The sequence below is a fragment of the Haemorhous mexicanus genome, chromosome 6, assembly GCF_027477595.1.
Source record: "Haemorhous mexicanus isolate bHaeMex1 chromosome 6, bHaeMex1.pri, whole genome shotgun sequence".
Taxonomy (NCBI): domain Eukaryota; kingdom Metazoa; phylum Chordata; class Aves; order Passeriformes; family Fringillidae; genus Haemorhous; species Haemorhous mexicanus.
Genome location: NC_082346.1, coordinates 39,400,712 through 39,426,989, shown reverse-complemented (window position 1 = coordinate 39,426,989; position 26,278 = coordinate 39,400,712). Strand labels below are relative to the sequence as shown.

The 26,278-nt window shown below is 35.9% G+C and overlaps 1 protein-coding gene across 1 annotated transcript in view; it reads right to left on the bottom strand.

The window, feature by feature from the left end:
* The window catches only part of AKAP6 (A-kinase anchoring protein 6), a 211,012-nt gene that overhangs the window by 164,242 nt on the left and 20,492 nt on the right, over positions 1–26,278 (bottom strand). The window contains exons 2-3 of the mRNA XM_059849889.1: positions 14,367–14,618; positions 9,437–11,221 (exon numbers count right to left, since the gene is read on the bottom strand). Of these exons, the coding sequence (XP_059705872.1) occupies positions 9,437–11,221; positions 14,367–14,618 (2,037 nt within the window). The remainder of the gene's footprint in view (positions 1–9,436; positions 11,222–14,366; positions 14,619–26,278) is intronic.

The window sequence follows — 26,278 nt, the reverse complement described above, 5'->3', positions numbered from 1 at the left end:
TCAATTAAGCAATGCTTTGTGAAGTTCCAAAAATGCTACATTTTCACAACAAAGAATAAATCACATTAGAAGAATGAAATTAGCCAGATTTTATACCCTTACACCATAGCACAAAATTAATTCAATGGGATTTTCAGTGCCTTTTGAATAAAAGTTATGTTCACTATTTTTGCGTAAAATTTTTAGTAAGTAAGCCAGTAAGTGACAGATAAAGAAAGAAAGCCACTATATTCTTGACCTGATGGTTGCAAAGCCAGAGCAAACACTGTTTATTTAGATAACATTACTCTAGTTCTCTATTTCAACATTAAATTTGTTGGGATAAAATACATAGCAAAAAGTTTCTTGAAGACTACACTAGAGAAAAAATTATATTAACAAGGAGGAAATGTTTTAGCTTATATTTATTCTCCGAGTTTCTAACAACGACGTTTGTAAAGTTGTGCGGGGCTCATTCATTTGAGAAGGAAATCAAAGAGCTGTAGAATAATTGCAGTGAGCAGTGTTTCCCTCAAGAGGGCAATATATCACCACGTCTGAAAAGTTTTCGAAAAAGAAGGAAAAAATCACTTTCTACTAAAATAGAACAGATGCGTTTGCTTGTGGGCAAGTGCTAAATATATTGACCTCTGCTGTATCACTGACATGACTTAGGATATAATGACCACCATTCCTTTTCGAAATCAGAACGTTTAATTCAGCATTTCCTATTTTTCAAGGCTAATTGGTTAGAAGAGGTTAAGTCTGTCACCTCACAAGAGATATTGTAATTCTTTGACCCATGAACTTGTTTTGCAGTTAAGATTCCTGAATTTTTAAAAAGGGAAATTGTGATTGCCACTCTTTGTTAAATATGGCAACAGTAAGGAGAGATTAAGATTCACCACCTCTTCTCTTTACTCCATTATTATTCCTCTGGTTTCCTCATTTAGCCTCCTGTTATGCACCCGGTTCCTGTTCACCTGCAGTCTCCAAAGAAATCCTGTCACTATTAGTTCCTCCATTAACTTCTTTTCATTTGCTTCCTAATTCATCAACTTTCCATTTTAGAAAGCTTCTTTTTTTAGTGATCTCTAGGGGGCCTTCTTCTGCACCCTCTTTAGACCCTAATTCTGAACATTTTTTATCCACAGATTTGGACATATTTATGGAACAAATTTTTTTAAAAATCTCGGTACTTGTTTCCTTTTGTCTTCGTTATTTTTAACTGCAGATGATTTTCTGGTTTTTTACACATTCACTTTTTATCCCCTGGCTTTCTCTATTTCAACAAAGCTGCAAGAGATTTGAACTGCAATACTTGACCCTAGTTTGGACTTACCTGAGACATTTTTAAGTTAGCTGCTATAATTGTCTTGCAGCTAATGGTGCAACAGATGATTTTAAATTACCCTGGGTGTCTTTAGTCATATACAGCTCCATGAGGAAACATTCATGTAGTCACATGCTGGCATCAGCAGAGAAAAAGCACTTGGTAATATTAAGTTACTGTGACTTGAACAACTACACTGTCTACTACCAAAAATCTGTCTGCTTAGTGGTTCTCCCAGTGTTAGTCTGGAGAGACTCCAAACACTGGCAAAGGAAACCAGAAGCAAATCTAGCTCTCGCTTGGGAAAATCTTACTTGACCTGAATCTAAGTCAGCAATCAAAATAAGTATTAAGAATTTAGGAAAATTCAGATATAACCCCAGTTTGATACAGGAAGAATACTTCAGCTGTTTGTGAGGTTTTTCTCTGCTTCAAAACCTGAAGCAAATACAAGAAAACAATTTTTTGCCCTTTTGGTTACTTTCAAGATAAATAAAGAAAAACTGCATAAGCAGACAGTCAGAAACAAGCCTCTGAGAGATAGCTTCCTGACCATATTTACCACAAATTATATTCACTCTGATGCCTAATGATGACAACTATGATTTGAGAGTCAGCATGATTTAATGGTTCATTCCTGATCATAAGGTATGGAAAGGATAAAGGAAAGAAAACTAGTTGCTGTCAAAATATATAAAGACACACAAGAAGAAAAAGATATGAAGAGATTTTGAGAAGTTATGCAATAGTCTTATGTAACTGGATTTGATCTTTCCTTTCAGGTTAATCCTCTCAAGACCCTTGCTCATTTGTCTTGCTCTGACTCATCTCTAGCATGTACACATTTTAAGGCAATGATGTGTTAACAGTAGATTGACTGGAATTTGATTTAGGTGAAAATTAGCAGCAATGTATTATTTAAAAAATTAAATATTTAGAATAGAGCATAGTGATTTTGGTATACTGTATGTTTCTGGAATATCCTGTACTTCCTCACAGAAGATACATAAAACATGAGTACCACAGAGACTAAGTATATTATGTAACATAATATTGTAAGCTAGACCTTAAAACATTGTGGAAGGCAGTATGAATGTAAAAGGCAGTGAGCATTTTCTCTCACTCCTTTGTATTTACCATTTTTAAGTGAATATTAGTAACTGGAATTTCAAATGTAATAGTTTTCTGTTTAATAATGGAGGCAACTTCAAGGAGCCATAAAATCAATACAGTAAGTAAGTAACAGGACAGATCAGAAGTTATCTCAAACTCTTCACAATGAACCAACCTTCTCCCCAGCACCAGCACCTGTAAGACAGCAGTTACAGATGATTCAATCCTAAATAACAGAAGATTCTTCTTAAACCACCACATTCACACTGAAGTAAATTCCCAATCACAATTTGACTGTTTTGAAAGCTTCCAAACCTACTTCAGTGATTTCTGTGTGTCTTTCTCTGCCTTCATGAGAAAACTGAATGCACCAAACAATCACAGACAACAGAGCTTCTCTGCACTGATAGAAACAAGTATATCATAGGATCACCTTGAAGTCACCAATGATTCATTGTCCAAATTACAGCTGTGTCCCTGATGAATCTGAAGCCTCTGTTGGCTATCCAGGTAAGTCACCTGGTACCCACTGCTCACCTTCCTGCCTATCCTTGGCTACAGTGACAGAAAGGAATTCACCTCTTGCAGTCTTACTCTTCCATCTCTCCACCTTCAACCCTTTTACACCCTTTAGCCTAACAGCAGAGATCCACAGATCCTCAACCAATATCAAGAAAGTTTCCAGTTCACAAATAAAGAATGTGGATGCTCTGATTGTAGCCTGTGGTTACGCTGTGGTATAGATGATTAGGATATGACTCTAGGTCATAAAGCCAATGGTCATATAAAGCTGACCTGACTGTGAAAGAATGGAAATGGAGAGCTCACAAACATTTATGCAAAAGCAGCTGCTTCTTGGTTCATCTAAACTGTTCATAGCCATCGCTGTGGTATCTAAATATGTACAAAAAGGACAGAGTTATGAGGCTTTTTGCAGTTAAAGGTCTCACATCAGATGTGAGCCAGACATTGGACATAGGCATATCCACTACTACCAGTTCTAAATGCTAGTGAAGACATACCCTCAAAGCAATGCCACTAAAATTATTTGGGAGCAGATTTCTTTCTATTTCTTTCTCACCCTCTCTCTCCTCCTCCCTTTCCTTCCCCCACCACAAATTATTTGGAATGACTTGCAAAATCCTGAATGTAAAAAAATCCCTGATCTAAAACTACTCACTGCCAAATCATTCTGAGGTCTTTACAGTGGAAATTCAAACCATTCTGAACAAGCATATGCTCCACAATAGATATGTTTCATTAAGGAAGCATAATTCCTGCAGTCAGTTGCAGAGTTAAAAATGCAGAATACTCACAGCTTAGAAAGAAGCTGCCATTTTTTGGAAATTGCTGGTTTCAAACATGCTCAAACTATTTCTGGCAAAGCAAATGCCAAAGAAAAGTGAATGTACTTGGAAGAGCTGTTTAAAATTCAAGCAAACTGTTAGGAACTAAGTGTTTTGGAGGAACAGAGGGCTCACTGTATTTCAATATCTTCTAGCAAAGCTCTATTTGTCTGCCTAAATCAGAGAGTTCCATATGTATACAACATTATTGCTTAATAATGGTTTAACCAGCTTGAAGGCTTTTGAAGCAGGGGAGCATCATCAGACTCAAAACAGCAAAGCACAAACTTGAACAAAATGTGAAGTGACATTTTCAATTATGCTGCACCAAGAAGCAAGACTGCTGAGAAAACTGCAGAGCTGCCAAGGAATTTCTGGATCTGGTACCTCTTTCACTTACTGTTTTTTATAAACTGGTCAGCGACCAAAAGCAGTATTTCAATCTAAATTGTATGAAGCAGTAAGATTCAGAAATGAACAGATTTTGGCAAGCATACTGTTAGGAAAACTATGAAAAGCCATTTATTTTAAAGGAGCAAATATTGAAGCACTAAGTTATTGAAAGCAAGAGATATAAGGGGAGCACTACAACTCTTTAAAAAGTCCTTTATCTGGTAATTCGAAAAAGCCAGGTCTGTGCCATGTTGATTATGTTTGGTTTTTTTCCTCCCATTCTGACATAACTGATTTCAGTTCCACATTTCTCTTTGTTACCAAGCTTCATCAGAGTTATCAGTTCCTATTAGTTTTTCAGTACCGTAGCCCAACAGCTCATACTGCATTTGACCTCTCTGCAAGCTTTTCCCTCTAATCACCTCCAAACACAAGTAAACTCCCCCTAAAGCAATCCAGCTTCTACCTTAGCTATACTGGTGTGTTTTCAGTCCACTCTTTTTCCAGAAGCAAGTCTGTCCTCTTTCAATTTTAAACAAATTATTTCCCATCTGTGTCAGCTCTCCAACCATTTCCCAACAAACTGGCTCTCCACTACTCAAATGGACTTCCAGCCACATCTCCAACACAAACTTGCTCTACCAAGTCCATTAAGCACTTGCAGAAGTCTATTATTTAGTTACTTTTTTTGACTATTCTCTAAAAATGGAAATCTTTCCCACCCCAACTGACCAGCTGTCTGTCACAGTAACAAGTTTAGATATGATATTGCACTCTCTTCTGCAGGCTGCACTGATCCTTAGATCCTCCTCAACAGGAAAGTTATTCCCATTACTACAATTTAAAACAGGGTTCTTAGATCTCTGCTCTCCTGGGGCATCCTGGGTTCAGGAGTGGTAAATGGTTACAGAAGGCTGAGGGGCTCCCTGCCTGGTCCTGGAAGGCAGTAAAATTTTTATCCATCTCTTTGCTGTAGGAACCCTGGGGCATGCTGTAACTGACAGCTGAAAAACTCATAGAGCAGCATTATTTTATCTCCTTATCACATCCAGAAGGCAGGATGCTAAGACTGACTGGGCTACACAGACAAAATATGGAGCCAATAGATCTCAGGACAAGTTTATGAAATGTGATGTACTGAAAATATGGGATCAATTGATTCTTGCAGAGGAAATTCAGCTGCCTCTTTCAAAAATGGAGCCTGTGATAAAACAAGCCGTAAATCTATACAACAACAACACAATAACAAAACCAAAATAAAACAGCTATTTGCTCCATACAGTTAACCCTGAGGCCTACAAAGCAAACACATCTTCACTTAAATGAAGTGTCTTGCAAATGGTTACATTCCTAACCTTTATAATAGTGCCCTCCAAAAACAAGCAGATGGAATTATCAATGACTACATATTACAGCACAAGGATATCAGTATAGTTACCCTAGTATCGCTTTCTGGAAAAAGAGATAAAACTGCCTGAACAAGGTAACTTTATTGTTATTATATTTTATTCACATAAAATGATTGAAAATATATTGCCATTAGATCAGTCCAAAATAAGTTTTTTCTCCCAGTTTTTCAGTTTGCACATAAAAATGGGGGGGAAAAAACCCAATTATTAATATGATTTTAAGGAAAACTTAGCTTTCTCACAGAAAGCAAACCTTGAAGCATTCTCAAACTGATACTCTGAAGTCCTAGTGTCACATATGAGAAGTGGCAAAGAGCCAAATTCTTATAGCAAAGAACTCTGTTGGTGTTATCTGTGAGAATGCTGCTGTTATATCTGTTCCCCTTTTAGCTACTGTAACAGAAACTATAGAGCTTAATCTGCATTCTAAAATTCATTTGGGGCAGCTCTTGAAAGCTGAACTAAAACAATGAGAGGAACTTTCAGAATTTGCTATCACTTGTTTTCACATTTAACTCCAAAAAATAATTTCTGAAACATAAAAGTAACAGCCACATAAATTGTTTTGCACCCCAGAATAAAGGTGCTTATTGCTAAGGGTACAAAAAACATGTGCCAGAGGGTTACCTGCCGTGGAAGACAAAATATGACAAGATTATGCAATACTTATTGCAAAGCAAGAAAGTGGCCCTATGTAACAGCAAATGGGGCTTTTGAGCAGAGTTCTATCTGTAGATAGACAGGAATATTAATGGGATGATAATGCCCATGCAAGGACATCAACATAATTTGCAAGTATGAAAAATAACAATTTATCAGTTTCTGCCCATGACTACCATTTCTATAACTAAGAAATTATTAAATTTTTAAATGCTTAAGCATATTTTCAACGAATTACTTTCTGTGAAGATATTACCAGATTTATACTAATTCAAAATTATTCCCATAATAATCATAATAAAATACCAAAATTTACTTGTTTTTTCCTATTGCCTAGCTAAAATATTACTTTCAATGATTTTGAGGCTTCCAGTTGTTTAACCTCAAAATGAAAGACTAAGTTACTTTAGTTTTGTTTAGAATCTTCATAAATAAAATACATCATGCTAGACATTTGCAGTAGTGCAACAGGATTGGATTACTAATAGGAATAGGCATGCTTCTTCTGTCCTCAATATGAAGTTCACCTTTCAGATCTGATTTCTTCAGCACAAAACTACTAACAAAAGCAGCATTGAATTATTGCTAAGACATATATTTGTGAAATTAGGAAACTCCTTTTTGAGTCAGATACATGTTCTTAGATAACAGAATTTACATAAGAGCCAATCTACAGTAATTGAAAAAAGCAATGACATATTTTTTATTCTTTTCTTAATGAATTGTGAAACAGGAGCTCTAGTAAAAGAAAGAACTTAATTGTTATACAGGTGTGGTATTTTTCCTTAGATTCCTCTTTGTTCACAATATTTCATAGCATCACATAAAGAAGGAATTTTCTATTTTCTTATTACTTATGTCAAACTAAAATATCTCAGCAAGGCATCGTATTGTCACTGAGGCAGGATTTACCTTGGTCAGAGCTTTTGAAAAAAGTGAAAAATCAGTTTTTAACTAGTCTTATAAGAAGAAGATTTAATAACTAGCAGTAATAGAAAAACTTGGGTAAATAAGCAGCTTGGAGAAAACCTATATTTCTTTAATATAGTATAATTTTTCTCAAGTATTTCAAAAATTTTCACCTGGTTATTTTTATTCACTATTCAGGAAGCACATTTAGTGAAATATGAAACTTATGTGCTGCTTTTAAGCTGATGGAATGCTCAGCTCTCTCTTCCTAGCAGTCCTCTTTGCATCTGCTCTTCTTTCTGTTTAAAACCCTTCTTTTACTATGAGCCAAACACACTTCATGAGATTATTTTCAAATTCCACATTAACATTTTCCAAACATTTATCACAACCAGAAACACTGAGAAATTGTAGAAAATGCAGTGTCAGCAGCAGTCAAGTTCCTCAAGGACAGGAGCAGCAGCTGGAGTCACTAGCTGGAAGGGTTTACCCTGGCCACAGAACAGCTAACTACTTTTAATTCCTGTCACAAGCTCAATCCACTCTCCAGAGGAGGGGAGGAAAGGATGGAGGAGGAGAGGGTGTTTACAGCTGCAGCCAGTTGTTACAGCAGATTCTTACTCCTCCATTCTGGTAGGATTGAACTGCAGCTGCAAGGACTCACACAGAGACAGCCCCTCAAAAGAGAATTACCTTTTCAAAAAGTTAGATAAAAATAAATATGGTGATTTGAGAGTGTGATACAAGAAGTTTCTCTGCCTCCTGTTTCGTGCCAAAAGGAAGTCAGCGTCTAGTGGAAGGCACTGGTCCCTCGACACTCAACAATCCCATTCTTAAACAGGCTCTTGAAGTGCCATTTGAAAAACAGCATCTTATGTATTCACAAGCAGCTTTGATGGGCTTTGTTGCTTTCACAGAATGAAGGTCTCAATATCTGTCAGCTTCAGCTGGACTAATTTTCAACACTACACAGACTCAAGGACAGAAACAATTTGCACTTACTAAGACAGTTCTTTCATCAAAGTCTGGAAGATGAGCCTCGCCCATGAAGACAGAGGGAGAAGTTTGCATCATTACACACTGCCCTTTACAGCTGACAGCTGCTGCACCCTCTTTTGTTTTAGAAGAAATTTCTCTTTCTGTATTTTCTACCCCTACTTTATATTCAAATATCTCTAGCTCAACTATTTCCCTACTAGTCATAATACTTCCCGTGCCTTCAAAAGTTATAGAAATTGTGCTTGGTAAGAAGGACTTTCTGGCCATATAAAACTAGTCCTTTTTTCTCAGCTCATACACAACCTGATAACACAGAAAATATTGCACATATCAGATTTAGCATTTGGATGCCAACATCACCCTTTAACAGATGTGTTAGGAATTTTAAAGCATTTTGAAATCCAATAGAGATGGAGCTTTCTTTTCTAAAAATTTTAAATGCCATTGAGGATGGACATGAAATGTTCTGAGGTGAAGAGTTCTCTGCAATGGCCAGGAAGATAAATTAATCAAAAAACAGAAAGAAACATTTACTGTGAATGTAATCTAAGAATTGTATTAGTGAGATGGCTAGATCTTTACTTGATTATTCATTCAAATTCACCTCCCTTTCCAAAGTTTATCTTTTTTCTCAAAAAAGACTTCTCAGTGAAGTCCCATCTCATCTGAAGTTTAATGGTATAGTATACAATTATTGCTCTAGCATATTGCACTAATACACTGCTATTATTTAAGAAGGATTATGTAAGTTAATAAAAATAAGGTGAAGCTTAGTTCCACCAACACAGGAGGGAAAATAATCACTGCAAGGGAAGAGAACTAATTAGAAAGAAATGTTGCTATTATACCTAATTTGACAGGAATCAAGAATCCTATTCTTGGACTAAAGCAAATCATTTTAATGAACAAAATGTGCAGACGGTATAATTTCATTCAAATACAGCAAAGATCCCTGATTCCTTAATTTTATTTTACCTTTCCTACAAAAAATAACTTGTCATGTACCCAATCCTGGCAAAGAGAAGTGCTGTTGGTATAATCATGTTTTACCAAGTTTAAAGGCATTGATGTAAGTAAAATAACATAGGCAAATGCTGTTTAGTTAGTTAAAGTTAAGTTCATTCCATTATAATTACAATAATTGTTGCTCTTCTCTACTTCCAGCAGTCACTAGATAAAATGATTTTCAGCATTAGAAGAAAACAAAGAAAGCAACCTTATCCCTGCCAGCAGCTCCATCTCCACATACAGGCTTCTCAAGAACATAGTAAAAGAATATAGGATTATTGCCTTACCTCAATTTTTTCCCATATGGTTTCATAATTCTCTTGATGCTGTATATCTTGCATCAGTTGATGAATTAAAGCTGATTTATTTGAAGGGGAAGTCTCATTCCCTGTGGGCTGAGTGGCAGCAGTCCTTTCTGACTTTTCTTCAGTGTATTTTTTAACGCAAGATACAGGCATACAAAGATCTTCATCAGAGAGAATATCACTGAGAGGCCCAGATTCAATACTGTCACCTAAGGAGGATACTATATCACTTGAAGAACTTGGTGAAATTCTACCCCTTTTTTTGTGCTTTTTTGTCTGGTATGTTGGATACATTTCTGAATCTGAGTTCATTTCTGACAGCTCCCAGTCATCAATGTTTTGAATGGTTTCTCTTCTGGGCTTTTGGGGCAGCAACTTTGTCAAATTTTCAAGTTTTAAAGCTAATACTTCAGTCTGTTTGAGATGTGAAGGAAGTGCTAAATATTCATCAGATCCATACCACACCTCATTGTCCTTAGTGGTTTTCTGAGTATAGTGTGGTGTTGAAGATAAGCTTTTATTTTTCTTTCTTCTCAGCAGAAGAGGGGATGAGCTGGAAAGCTCAGAACCAGCTGAAGAAGCACTGTTTTGGCTATGCGTTGGTGAGCTGAAGGGCTCGGTTTTACCTTGTGATTGCCCATTTGGATCTCTCTGGTTACAAGAATCTAAAGATGCAGAAGAATCTGTTTCTGTCTCCTCCAGAGACTTAGAGCTATGTGAAGTAATTCCATTCTGCAGAGAACACCCTCTTTTTTTGACCTGGGCGGATGGAGCTGTTTTACACATACTTCTAGGTGTTCTGTCAGTTTTCAGTTTCTCTGCGGAATCATGAGACTTCTTGTGCTTTGATTTTTCTTTACTGTTGTAGAAAGTACACTTTCCTAGAATTATGGGACTGTCTTTGAAGTGATTATTTATTGTGTACTCAAGATTCTTATCACTTATTGTATTTAAGCAATCGTATGACTGACTAACTGCAGATGGACTGTTAGTATATGGTGGCTGTAAAGCTAGGCAAAGCTTGGACCTGTCTGGTGGATCTAACAATGAGGGTGTACTTCTACTCATTTCATTCTTAACTATTTGAGAGATTTGCCTTTTTAAATCATTGTCTTCCATATACTCTTTGAAGACATCATCTTTCAGAAACAGACCTCTTTTTGGCAATGTAGGCTGTGTAGGAGAGTCTTCATTATAGTTAAAGCAGTCTCTTATGGACCTCTTAGGTGTTGAATTTTCACAGTGAGTGTGTTTGATATCTTCACCAGTGTGCTGTGGAGGATTGCACTCTGGATTCTTTGATATGGAAACTGCTTTGCTGTCAGTAGGTAAAACACCATTTTCAGAGAAAGGTCCTTTAGAAAGAGAGGAATTTCCTGAAGGAGATGCTAGTGAGAGATCATGTGATGTTTTCTTGTCTTTGGTTTCTTCTCCATCTTCTGCTGAAAGAGGTACATGATTTTCTTTCTCCTCCAAAGATTCATTACACTGGGAAGCAATGGAATCTGTTGTTACTGTAAGTAAACCCACACTTCTGATAAGTCCTGGAAATTCCTTATCCATCTCACTGTAGTTCCAGGATTCAAATGATTTTGCTTTCCCTTGACTGGAGGTCATGTCATCCAGAGCACCAAGCAAATCTTCACTAGGACTGTAGTCAGATAGTTCAAATGCAGTAATACCACAATCCAGGGACAAGTAATTTTGAGAACATTTGATGGTTAACTGTCCAGAATCATCAACTTCAGTTAAAGAGTCGAGACGATCCTGAAATACACAAAGAAATTGTATTTTTTTGGAATATTAATTTTCATACACAGAACACACAAAGTAATGAAATAAAAATCAATTCCTGTGTTTCACTGCCTAACATCTGGAGAAGGGTTCATCACTGACCTGTCTCTTTTTGCAGTACCCTGTAATAAGCTAACCATTTTGAAGTATTTGGGAATTAAAATTGGCAGTAAGTTGAAAAATGCTTCATTTCAGTCTGGTACAGCAAGGTACCTAAAACAGCAACTCACTTTTGTATTGGTATTTTCCTCATTTATTTCTGCTTTCAGTTTTACTTAAGGTGTAGGTGGGGATTCAGAAATTCTATACAGCAGACTTGAAGTATTTCCTGTGTTGACTACATCAAACAGCAAAATTATTTTTAATATTCAGTGTAAAGCATATTTTCAGTAGATCTTCTAATACACAGGACTTTTCTTTATAGAGACTACTTAAAAAAATATCACAAAGGGGAAAAATTCATGTTCTAGGATTCTAATTTTACATGCCTAAATCAGTATACTGGTCTTTCTTTCCAGGTTTGTTCTCATAACAGTTTTTTGAAGCAAACTCCTGAGTATCTGCAATAGGTCTATATGTCTGAATTATTCCCTGGAACAACTTGTCTCATTACACTGCCCAAGTCCATAGCTTAAAGACCCTTAGCATCAAGCTTGAAGAAGGTGCAGTAACCATGTAATCTCTCCATCCCACAGTAAACTACATGGATTTGGTCTGAACAGGAATTATATTGATAAAGAAGGCTATTGTTTGCCAATGCCCATAAAGATAAAAACATACAATATCTGAGCCCTGTACTCCATCCACCCCCCCTTTACTTAAAGTAAAAATAGAACAAAATCCTCAAGATAAAAATATTTGTTAAAAATTTACTAGAAGGGTAGTTATCAGGCATAGTCTTGGATACTGCATGTATCTTTAGTAAATTCTATCCAGATGTAGATCCCATGCCACAAATTTGGCATTGTCAACAGCTCAGAATTAAAAGGGGAATTTTCTATAAATCTGTCAAACTTATAAATTGGAGCTGCATTTGTTAAGGAAAATAGTGACTAAGCAAGCTGCATTGTCCTTCTAATCTCAGGAAATTATTAGAAACTGTAAAACCATATATAAATCAAACCCTTTCCAAGGCCCTAAAGGCCTTTATTTTTTCAGAAAATGAGGTCCATTCCTTTGTCTCTTAAAAATGTGTTTATTTACATTAACAGAATTTACAATCTTATGCATTAAACCATCTTACTTGATCATTTTCCAAGCAGCCTCTGAATTGTGTGCTTCATATGAATTTTATTTAATGCCAGTATTATCATGCTTTTATTGTTTTTATCTCAGAAAAATATTAAATGTATTTATTTGTTTGGCCATCAATTGGAATGCCGTAGGGTTTTTTTTCCTTTATATGTAGTAATGCTTCATTTAAAGATCCAAACACTAAAAAAAAAGATGTTTAAGAGTAGATACAATTGTCCCTACATTGTATTTTATTTATTTTTTATGTTTATCAACTAAAGCCAGTATCATTATACCTCATAAAAAGCTCGAGTACCTGAAGGTTAGAAACTGCAGAGCAATTTCTGTGGACCTATTCAAGCAATAGGGCAGAAATTTGATATCAAGTTTGTGTCCCTGCTATTGCTAGCAATTAAATTTATCAAATATTATTTATGTTTTAATTGGAGTGGATAAAAAAAGTAATGTCAGCATATTTCATGTCATAGTACCATGTAAGCCTATCTGGCAACATGTGTTTTCCCTACAGAAAAATAATCTTTTCTTCCTAAGTCAGTCCTTCTCTCTATAGCAGGGATGTTTTTTACAGCAGTTGTAATCAGATCCAGATGGAACATTTCCTGTTTCTTAGTATCTGAATATGCAGCTTCTTTATGTCTTGAAATTACCATGTCCTTGCCATAAAATAATGATTCCCCACTGACTCACAAACCTGGGTATAAAGACAAGAGTAGATTTCCTTCAGCCCTGCCAGCATTTTACCGGCAAGGGCAAAGCAGAAACTGAATCTGAAAGAGCCAGGTATGTACACACCAGGAAGAAGGGGTGTGAAAGATGGGCCTGGGCATCTCTGAGCATTGATTTCTGGACCACCCTCTTCGTTATGCCAAAGAAAAATATAAAACCCAACATGGAGCAGAGAATTATTCATATTCTCTTTGAACTTGAGTGGTATGAAACTCAGGACATGTCTAGGTGACTTCTGACTTCCTCTGTAAAACAGGTCACAGAATTTATGCCACTGATCTAGAGGTGTCTTTCTGAAAATGCACCTAACCATTACTAAAGCATTTTATCCTAAATTTAGGACTGAAATGAAAAGTCTTTGGCATGCTATCTATTAACCATTAATTACCCTACCAAAAATGTCCATCATCTTTAAGTTTAAAAAAGTAGGCCAGGAGTGTCCTTTTGACTAAGTTAATTTAGTAATGATAAATTCAAAGGAAAAGGCATTTTAGTTAATAGAACCCAACTTCACAAACCATTTACAGGTATGTAAATTTGGCACACAGTCAGAGAAAACTGTGTACGATTCTTGCATCACTGTTTCTCAGAAAAAAATTCACTACTGTTTAAAGGCATAATGCAGAATTGCCACTCAAATAAAGACCATCATCTTGCTATAGGGGAATGTTGACCTAAGCTGGAAAGTTCTGGAAACATTTTGTAAGCTTCACATTTGTGTATGCAGAAAGGAAATGTCTAAACTTTCACTGAAGAAATCACAGTAGACTGAAATTAACTTTTGAATTGGCTGTAAACCTTAAATATCCAAGTGACCAGATGATGACTAGCTTTGGAACAGATGCACCTCTGTAAGTCTTTCAAATCCTTTCTGAAAAATATTTCAATCAAGAGGAAACATTGCTAGAAAATATTGCCACTAGTATGACATTTCTGAAAGTTGACCTTAATTTGCACTAATTTGGTTCAAAAGAACAGGTATCAGCTAAAATTTTTTTAACGAATTAAAACCAATTTAGCAAAATATCTAGAATTAAGTCATCCTTAAACCTGTCATCCTACCAATTTTAAATTTGCTAGAGGGATGAGGTGCTTGGAACACAGATAAAACCCTTCAAATGGGATTTAGTTACTGTACCTCCTTAGTCTCTTCAGAAAATGCTTGCAGAATATCAGTCTGCCTGGTGTAGTTTCCATTGGCGTCCTGTAGTCCCTGGAGAATACGTTCTCTCAGAACCAGGACAGAAACACGTAGCTGGTGCCAGAGCAGTTGCACTGTGTGGATATCGACTATCACATTGACAGAGTAAGACAGAAGCTTCAGGGAAAACTCAGTCTCTAGGAGAGCATGAATTTGTTCAACATGATCAGATATATCTTCACAAATATCCTGTAATGGAAAAATAAAGTAGATATTTAGCTACTGGCATGGTCATTTCATGGATCAGATCTACTTTTCACGTACTTTTACTTAAATGCAGAATAGATTTTTCATAGAGGAAGTAAACTGTAATTAATACATCCAGACTTTTTTTCTTTTTTTTAATTCATGGCAATGCTACAGCAACTGAACCAGCAGCTGTCCTGTTTGGCAGTACTGCTCAGTAAGTGCAGAGACAGCACACAATAAAGAAGGATGGCACAACAAGATCACATGAATCACAAGCAGAAAACTAACACCATTAAGTGACATCCTAGAAGACAGCAATAGCAATGAAAGTGATAAGATTGCCAGGAGCTGTCTCCCTCTCTGCTACTCACACACACGTACCCTCCAGTTAAAATGCAAAGAACCTGGTCTGTGCCATCATAAAAAAAAATTCATTTGGACAGAATTTAAATCTAACCTTTATAACCAAGAAGGACAAAAGTCTGGGATAGACTCAATGGGAATAAGCTACTTCTGCTACCCATTGCTGTCTGTGGTGGTGACAGGGCACTGATTTTTGCTCTAGGCACCAAACTGAACAGAAGGTGGGTGGAAAAGGAGAAAGAGGGAAAACAGGGAAGCTGGAAACAGCTATGTTGAGAAAGAAGGAAGAAAATATGGGTTACCAGGTTACAAAGCTAAACTTTGTATAGGATTGTGTCCTCCAAATTTAAAATGAATGTTACAGATTATTAAGATTGTGTTGCATACACAGTAAAATAATTCCAATCTACTCTTCTTTCTCTTTGTGAAAGGACAAATCACAATGCTAAAGAACATTTAGGCATAGGCTATTGAGCAAATAACACTCTATATAACATTTCTGCTGGAAAACTATGTGTAAAAAGCATGTTATATACAAGGAAATGTGACTAAAACACTGAAAAAAATTGGCACTGGACCCTAGAAGTTTTTATCCAATGTCTCTGGCAGTGACTTAAGGTGACTAAGATTAAGGCGACTTAATAACATATTTAAATCCAAGAGCTACTTCCTAAAAAAAAAAATTTAATTCAAACCTTCTGAAATCTCCTTTATATATCTATATAAATAAAAGTGAAAATAATTATAATTTTTCATTTCAAATTTGCTATTGAAACAACTCTATCAGACAATTACAATGAAACCTTATGTCTCTGATGATTAAGCATTTTATACAGCAGTAGCATAACAGGAAAATCAGAAAGCCTGATTATTTATAAATTAATAATATAGTACAGTACTTTCTTTAAGATCAGATTTGGCATCTTCAATATTAAAGTAAAGGCAAAGTATTTAATATGTAATTGCATGTATGCAACAAATTAAACTAAAATCAAATCTCTAGATAATATTAAATAATTTTGTACAACAGATAGTACAATATTAGCTGTTATCAGGTTCCATTGGTGGGGGCTCATTTTAATAAAACACTGACAGTTACATCAAGTCCTCTGCTGTAGTTCTCAGAAATGCCAGATGAGCACAAAACTTTGGGGTTTCAATGAGCAGATCACTGCAGATGCATTGAGAGAAAGGCAGCATCTCCTCCCCTGTACCCTCAGCCCCTTGCTGCAACAGTCAGCATCTCTGTTGGCAAGTACAACACAGACAGCCTCACCTGCCAACATGTAGTGCTACAAGTGCTCAGGGCTTCCTATTTCCACACACTTCCAGGTGAGCAAATGCACACTCCTGTTACCAGATTAGTGTGCACATCTATGCTACAAACATGCAAAGCTAAAACTCGCTGAGCTTTGGAAAAAGATCATATTATTCATTTAGCCAACTACAACTGATACACGACTGAAAAGCACAGCTATAATTCTATGTTGCTTCAAATGTTTAAAGAATATTTCTAATGAATTACTTTAACTCAATTTGCATTTAATTCTTCAAGATTGTTAATGGTTTTTTCCTCTTGGCTATAACGCAGTTTCATTTTCATTTCAATGATTAAATAATAGATTGTGTCCAGTAACAGTAATTTTGTAAATTAGATACAGTCTACAGAAAAGTACTTAATACATTTAGACTATTTATGTGAATGACCTTAAAGATGTGCTAGACTCCAAAACAAGTTTTTAATTTTTTCAAGCTTCACACATACAGTTACATGCTGAATTCAACCACCACATGAATTCTCAAAGTGGTTGAAAACACAAAGCCATAAAAAGAACCAACAATGAACAAGTGTCTTCTGACAATTTTTTGATAATGCACTGAAAATACTGGCTACTGTATCTAGATAATACTCTAAATCAAGAACTCAGACCCACACTTCAAACAAATTTTCTCTTGATGTCCCATTATGCTAGCTACAAAAGCATCTCGGGCTTCTGAAGTAGACAAACTTTCCACGACAAACCAACTTTGTACTGAAATGCAAATCCCAGCACCACTTGAGGTTTGAAAGAAGCAGATATTCAACATATGCTGTTAATTTTTGCTAGAAGTTGGCTAGCTAGAAGTTGCTTGTTTTTCCTCAAAAAGCAAAGTCTACTTTCTTACAGATCACTGTGGCACACAGCAACAGCCAAGTGCTTTATGTACTAACAAGGAATTAACAGCTCCTTACAGCTTCAGTAACATGGAGAAGACCTAAGCCCGCATTTGGTCACATCCAAAATCACATTCTCTGATCTTATCATATAAGACTACCATGTCAGTAAAAGACAAAGCACCAGCTCTTAAAGGATTTAGGTTATAGACAGCATGGGTGGCTTACATAAAGCTTTTAAAAAAATAATTTTGGGCCCTACTGATACCCCCTTTCCTTGATTTTAACTGTCATATGATGGTGTGAAGGTGAAGGCTGTGCCAATGACAGAATAACTGTGTAAAAGTTAATGCTAGCCTTCAGGTGAAAATAATTACAAAGAAATGCTAACTTCTGCCATGTAAGTTAATGCTGATTAGTGTTCAGCAGAACAGCATTATTAAATCTGCATCCTATTTACTTGCATCTTTTCTCTACACTTGACTGGCACAAATCAAGCATATCGAGAGGAAACAATGCAATGTCAAATCCAGTTGACATTTTCTAGTTGCACTTTTTCTTTTTACTGTACCTGATATCTAGATTTACATATAATTGAGTAAAGTTAAATAATTACAAATAGCACAGCTTTGAATTTAATAATTTTCTGTAATAATTCACACAGTTCAAATAGTGCACAAAAAAGTCTTGTAAAAGTTACAGTAAGTTCATGATTTTGTTGAGGCTCAGTATCAAGACCTGGTGCAACATGGTTTCATTCTACTCATTCTTCCTAACTCCTTGCAGGTGACAGCATTAGATAGAGCAAAACCAGCAGAACACTGCTTTGTGCCTTTCTGCACTTTGTATTTATAAATAAAGAACAGCAGTGTCACGAGATAGTAACTAAATGCTGCCATGAGTGCCAGTTGCTCTTACCAGAAGTGGCAGATAGATAATATAAATAATGCACTTTTAAGTAATAATCTATGGGCATCTGTCTGTAAATAAGCATAGTTCCATGTCAACAGGAATAATATAAAGCCTATACATATATGGACAAAATCTTCCCTATTTTAATAGTATATAGTTTCATATCATGATAATGAAATTTTTAGATAATATAATTAGATTTTTAGAAAGCACCACTGCCTAACCAATTTTTATAATCATTAATCTCACATGTCAGCTAGGCTTTTTTATTTTTACACTGTTTCATAACAACATTAAGGTAAAGATTTTATCATCCTCTCATGGGCTTTCCTGTAGTATGACTGTGGAATTTCTAAGGCTACAGGGGTTGTACCCCATTTGGCTGCCAACTGCCCACTTCACTCAGTCTTGCAGACAGCTGATCCTGTAATTTGCAGCTGCTGAATCCTTCAGCCTCCTCATAGCCCTCCATGTTAACTAAAATAACCTGAATTTCAAACACTGCAGTAGATGAAGAAAAAGAGCATAAACAAGAGTCAAGAGTCAATGAAAACCACTTTGATGTTGACCTTTAAAAGTATTTTCTCTCTGGTCCCTAAGAAATTGTATTAAGATGTATGTGAAAGTACTGAAAGATGCAAGTTTGGACTATGTTGCTTTAGAGTTGGTATCAGTGACAGAGAAGCTATATTGGAGATTGTTTTCTTTCATCTTGCAGTAAAACCTCAGCAGGAAAAACAGATTGGTACTGCATCTCACAACTGCTGCACATGTAAATATAATGTATGACTTAAGAAAATGTCTATCTAGTTGGTCTAAGTGCTTTTTAATTCTTCAGAAGACAAATATTCCAATCAGAATGTACAAATTCTTCTCTGCAGAAAAAAAAAGTTGAATAAATGCCACAGAATTTTTAGATTTGTTACTTTAGTTGATCTTGAAAATTATAAATTAACTCTCTGCACTGCCCTTTTATGCTTATGTATATATTAGAAGGGAAAAGAGAGAGATTTTTATTTCTGAACATCTTTTAGAATGGTATTTTTCCTTTAAAATGCACTCTGACTTCACAAAGAAATAGTTTCTCATTTTTCTCCTCCATATCTGCTGTACATTGTGTTACAATAAAGATAAAATTGTTCTCTTCTATTACTGGTAAAACCTTAGGAGCAAATGCCACACATAATTTTTTGCAGCTATTTTTAGGTAAACAAGTCAAACAAAATAACCATACATGAAAAATCCAGACTTTGACTAAGCAAAATCAACTGTCAGGGAAAGGCCTGGACTGACTGCAAGTTACCTGCAGCCTGTCAAAAAGCCTCTGAAGTGCTGGAGTGCACCTTGTGTGGCTGTGGCACTCAGTGACTGAGGGAAATGAATGCATTATACTGGGTGAAGAATGCAAAGGAAAGCAGCTACCAGGAAGGCTCTGAAATCCCTGACCCTTGCCTTCTGCTGACACTGACACCTTGGAAATACCTTGGTCCCCAAAGCTTCTCTGCTCTTCCCTCATGATACCACACATGCTACTGATAGTTTCTTTTCCTGGCCTGCCATTGTTTTCTATACATTATTCTCTTTTCCAGCTTGGCTTTTATTTTGATTAATTTACTCTCATTATTTTAAGTGAGGAACATTTAAATTATTGCAAAATTCCAGCAAGTGGATCTAAGATGATCCACTTTCTATTGAACAAATATTGCAATTGAAAAATTCTCAAAAAAGTTTTGAAAATAAATATTAGGTTTGTGAACCCTAAGTAGGCATGTTTCAACTGTGTTTTGTTATCTCAGGAATTGGTGAGTTACATTCTTATATCCCTGTACTTAGAAATAATGTGAAAAAGATGTCAAATCATCAGTTCTTTGACAGAGCTGCTAATGGTTTCTATGTAATTGTTACAGAGTGTATCTGTGATAATTTATTAGTATTTATGTGTCTTATTAGTTTATTTGTTGTGTAAGTATATTGGTTGACTATTTTTCTGCAAGAAAAATGAGCAAGAAGAATGGAAGAAAGATGTGATATCACACGCCAAGCACTTCAGGCTGAGGAAAAATGCCTGAAATGTTAATGGTGAAACTCCTGTGCTGGGATTCCAGCAATTTGCATTTGTTTTGCCATATGGACCATTGCTAGGGCCAAAGGATCAAACAGACTGGGAACATGCAAAAGGATCCTTTTGTCCAGAAACAGGGCAGTTGCTGCTGGAAGTTATTCCAGATCACTTGCCAGGACCAGCTGCACTGTCTTACAAACCTAGGCCAGCCTGCACTTTTTCTGCAGGAGGGAATGGCTGCAGGGAAGAGAGGCTGCTATCAAATGTTTATTTCTCCTACTAAATTTAATCAGTAATTTAATGGAAAAAGACTTTCTGAAGACAGCGTTCACCACAGGCCAGATTCTTAATTACAAGGAAGCATTTGGATCACTCAGGAATCTTCAAATAGCTGAGGCACAAAATCACTCTTAAGGCCAGCAGTGAAACTGGAGAGTCACAGGAAAAGTTATGGCAATAAAATGAGGCACATCAGAGCTGTTTGGAAAGAGAACTGTGCAGACAGGTCTGGGCCAGCCACTTCTGAGATATTCCTGACAATGGTAACACTCAGACATGAATTACATTTGTGAGAGAAACTGCAAATCCAAGGTGAATGCAGCCAAAAAGTTGTTGTGGGAAGTGATGTAAACTCTGCAACTAAATATTGTTTTCACATTCCTGAACTTCCAGTGGTTCTACTGTGCAATGTGCCCACGGTGTTTGGAGAATTTTCCTATTAAAGTTATCACTGAATAACAGTCCTTCCATGCATAACTGTACAAATTTTCATTTATCTCAGTCAAGATAAAGCAAACTGATTTTTACCAAGGCCTATCTTTGAAATTTTTAAAATAATTAAAACTTAATTCAGCATAAATATGACATTTGATATCAAGTCTGGTTTTGCACTACATCCTGGAAGGCATCATTGCAGGGGTACTCTAGAACAGTTCTTCACACAAGAAGATAAATAGTGCTGAACTGTGCAATAGAGTAGCAGGTTTTGTCTCCAGCTACTTCTGACAAAAGAGGAAAAATACCAAACTTCTATGAAAACCTAGTAAACCAAGTTGTAGTAGAGACAAGTTGGGAAAAAAAATGCATTCTTCAAATGCCAGTTCATTGGATAATAGTATTTATATATATATATATTTCTAAATTACACTGATTTTTTAAGATCACAAAGAAATAAGAAAAAAAAAAAAGAGTTAGCTTTATACTAAGCACATTCATCATGTGTTATATATCCATATATCTAAATGGAATATCTATTCATATTTATTAAATGGAAGAGAGATTTATGAAAACATCCTTCAAATACCTTGTCATCCTCTTCACATAACTCTACTTTTTCTACCATAATAGAAGACTGTAGGATATATTTTCCAACTCTCTTGATAGCTGCCTTTGATTCTTACTTTTTTTAACTCTCTTTACTCAGCATTTTCTTACTTTCTATATACCATATCTACTAAGTGTAATTTAAAAGCATTTCTAACTATTTTTAATTATAAACACACAGAAATAAAAATTGAGGATGCAAATGGAAGTACATTTTCCTCAGAGTGAACATTTAAACTCTGCAGTAGCTAAGCCAACCTGTTCCTGATAGCCTGGCCAGGAAGAGGCAGATTTTGACCTCAAAGTGTAGAGAACACTTCCCTGGCTGTGAGAAAACCCTGACTACCATTCCAGCCAATGCAGACAAAAACTTAATGCTATAAAAATCATGTCAGCTATATGAAGAATCAGAAAGAAGACCACTCCTATTATTTGATCATAACTTCTATAATTTTATCTACAATATGAAGTAGCTAGCTGAATTCAATGCTATTGCACAAATTGTTCAATAATTTTCCAGCAAAACTGGTTATCCTTTTGAAAATAGTGAGCTTCAAACATCTAGGCTAGCAAACTATTAACCCTGACAGTTCAGCTTTGAATGTGTCCCACTCTTGTTGTCTCATAATTTTCAGTTTGAAGATTTGGAATTACTCTTGCCATAGACTTAGAAAATTTCAGTAATTGCTTAAGCTTTCTGCAGAATCATAGGTTCTTTATTGTCTGAGTTCGATTTTCTGGTCAGACAATCAAAATAGGTGTTTCTATCTTATTTTTTCAGTTTATAGATTTCTTTAGAAAGACTCAGGTTTTTATTAAATTCAATAGATTTAATTAGGGTCATTGAAAACAGCTGCTCTCAAGAGAAGATTTTAGGTAAAAGAGAAAAAAATTATTGGAAAAAAGTCTTGTACTTGAAATAATGAAGTTTTGAATTACAAACAAAATGTATCCTTACATAAATAGCACAGTATTTTGCACAACACTGAATTGCTGAATGAAAGGAACTTCAAGTTCACACATGAGAAAAACTCAGGCCCTTCTGCAGAGGCATGCAGAATACAACCGAAAAATTTAAATCAAAATATTTTGACTTGCTTAAGCCAAAGAATACTAACTCCATTCACTCTCTTTGACTGATGCTTAGTGACTATAACAGAATTTAATAAAGGATGGTGAGACTCTACTCTCATCTCAAATGAGATATGAAGAGTCAGAAGTGAAGAACTACCATCTGTGCCAGGTCTCCTATAATGAAAATTGATAGCATGATAGGAAGTTTTCAAGATAAGTGGCTGTTTATATCACTGCAGCTAAGCTTCCAAGAGCTTCTGTGGCATGTCTTTGAAGTTATTTTCCATCAGTCATTATTTAGGACAGCAACAGGGACACAATCTCTCTTGGTCTTTATTACCAGACTTCACTTTATTGGCACTGTGGTCCACTTTTATGTTGTTCAATGAATCACAGAATCATTTTGACTGGAAAAGACCAAAAGCTAGTATTTAATTAAGGCAATCTTATGGTAATTACTGAGATTTTTTTTGCTTGGTTTAGAAACATGGAAAAGAAGCCTTGGAGTCTATTTTGTGTGCTCTTGATTTTTGTGACCTTCCTGCCCTCTCTGCTGAATGACAAACATTGAAGTCAGTTGGAAAGCCATTGAAGATCTCCCAATGAGTTAGTAACAATTACAAAACACTTAGAGCATCTGGAGGCACTTCCTGCACTCTGAAACAGCTACCACCTACCCAGCATACCAGGAGGATTCTTCCATTCTGGATATCACTTACTATATTGTAAGAGTCAGGGTCAGAATGTATAAAGCTGTGCCAGAAATAAATAAATAAATAAATAAATAAATAAATAAATAAAATAATCTCCACATACCACATTAAAAAACATTCACACACAAAAAAAACCAAAACAATTAAAAAACCAAGCAAACAAACAAAAAAAAAATTAAATTTTCTATTTTGAGGAAAAACTATTCAAATGACTGGAAGAAAACTATTTTACCTACCTAATGTCTTAAGTGAATGAAGAAATAAAGAAAACAATTTTAGGAAAAAAAATATGTCTTAAAGACATCTAAAATGTACATGACTTTTTTTCTAATTTCATTTCTATAATTGCATGTGAAATTTATTTAATTATGGAAAGAACTCTTTGGGCAGACTGATCAAGTCCCTCATCACAGAATCAGAGAATGGTTTGGGTTGAAAGGGACCGTAAAGATCATTTCATTCCAGCCCTGCTGCCACAGGCAGGAACACCTCCCACTAGGCCAGGCTGCTCAGAGCCCCATCCAACCTGGCCTTGAACCCTTCCAGGGATGGGGCAGCCACAGCTTCCCTGGGCAACCTGTGCCAGAGCCCCTCCACCTCCCCAATAATATCTGTTCTTAATAGCTAACCTAAACCCATTCTCCTCCAATTTGAAGCCATTTCCCCTTGTCTTGTCACTACAGTTCCTGGTGGTTATGATTTCTGTGATTCCTGATTAGATTATACATTAAAAATTGTTCCTCATTAGTCTGATATGTTTAACATATATCACAGAAAATGTTCCTGTCATTTTTGGCCTGAAATGCAATAAAGACAAAACTACACCCCACCAATCCCCCCCACCAAGTTCACACTCACAAAAGGAAAACTAGGGTAGGGGGTTTTGCAGGCTTTTTTAGAAGGAATATCATGGGGAACAAACTGGAAATCTGTACTTATGGGACTGGCATGACATTCAAAGCTATCTGAACCATTCAAACTGCATGCTTACACGGGACTTTACACACAAAAGCAACTAACTAATATTAACTAGTATTTCATGCTCTCTGATTATTTCCAAATCTCACTGTCATCCTACATGGCTATAATATTAATACAGATTTATATATAAATTTTTTTTTAAAAATTATGTCCATAGTATCCTCAAATTTTTGATTTAGATGTAGGAAAGTGTGCTGTATACAAATGATCAAAACCTCACTTTTTGCACCATATTTGCAGAAAATTGGTCAGAAATTCTCCTAAGATAAGCTAGTAAAATTGCCATATCTGCAACATAAAGCACTTCTTTACAAAAAAATTGTCTCTAAGGAAACTAAAATTCTCTGTCAATAATAGTTGCTTGTTCTAGCTGCTTATAAATATAGGCATGATAGACATTAGCATTTTAATACTAGAATTGGGTCTAAATATTTAAATTAGACATAATATTTTAGTTAAAACTATTAAAACACACTGTGCTTGTAATTTAGAAACATGTTACAACGCTGTAGAGCACGTTCCAAAAACAAATTCCTACAAGGCATATTCCAGTGTGACAGTTCTGAGAATACAGCTTATGCTCTGTTAGGATAATTCTAACGGTGCTGATTTTTGGCTTTACAAGAGAATTTTCTGGTGTAAGGCACTAAATGGCTGTTAAGATGTTGCTGCTTGAGAAAGTACTTGTGCATTACACAGTAGGACTGGAGTGCTTTGAAAGGAGGAAATGAGCAGTGTTTATCTAAATATTTATTCATTTTTATGCATATATATATATATAGAGAGAGAGGGGAAAATATGTTTATTACAGGTTGCTAACTGGAATACTGGGATAGGATCCTTGATTTATAAAGCACTTTCAAAGACAGTGTCCTTTCCCTCTTTAGGAAAGCAAGACAGGATGGCCTGTGAGATAAACTGTTTCTTGTGCTGACAGTAAACAGTTTTATCCCTGAACAAGCTTCTTTATGTGCCATTTTATTTTCAAGCTAAAGTGATAAGTTATAAATTATCTTTGTCTAGACTGTAGCTTTCAGTGATGAGTTGTAACTCTTGCCACTGTGCAGGCTCAATGAGAAAGAGAATGGTTGTTCCCATGCCTGGGCTTGTAAAGCAACCCTTTGAAATTCAATAGTCAAACTTGTCTGTGCAGAAGTTAATGAACCTAGTGGCTTCAAGCTTCTAATGTGTGTTTGTGCCTTTAAATCATGTGTAAAAATTTATATCTCCTGCAAAAGTAGCCATCATCAATTTAGCCTTGAACTGAATCCAAAATTTAGACAAAGGCAAATCTTTTCTCTTCCTCTGATAATAAGATGAACAAAAAATGGCACTGGATCCCTGAATTGTGGTATTCTGAAGAACAGACAGGGAAGAGAAAAGGTAAGTGGCACATAAATTACAAGTATTCATATTTCCATATTCTTCTTGTAACAACTGGGCTGGCTCTGCAGAGCCCTAGCTGGGTCACAAGCTTTCCTCTGAGCTGAAGGGGGTGTGCTGGGCTGGGCTGGATGTGAGCCTGGAAATACAGTAACCCCTGCTCAGTACTGCTCCAGCCAACAGCCCTGCCAGAGCCTGCTCACCCTGCCCAGCTGCACTGCCTCCCCTCACACAGGTCATAGAACACCCACAGACACTGAGGGACTGTCTAATTCTGGTAGGTTTTACTGTACAGCAATCTTTATGGTTTTACTGTGCAACAATCTTGAAAAGAACATTTTGAATTTTCAACACATTTCAAAAATACTATGTATTTCTGTGCAGGTCATGTTCTATCGACACATGAAATCCATAAGGCTATAGAAAAACAAAAAATATTTTCCTTTTCTTGATAAGCCACAGTCAGATCAGCCAATATTGGCAAGTTTGAGTAAAACAAAAGGAGCATTGATATTCTGAAACAAATTTTTCTTATTTCTCTTAAAGCTCCTAAATATTGAGGCCTTTTCACAGACCTCATCAAGAATTTCGTGAGACACTGAGTCACCCTGAGCTAATGGGAAGCTTAGTCAGCTGAGAAATTCTTGAAATAGTATTGATAACAGCAAGTCTGCCAAACCTAATATATTTATAT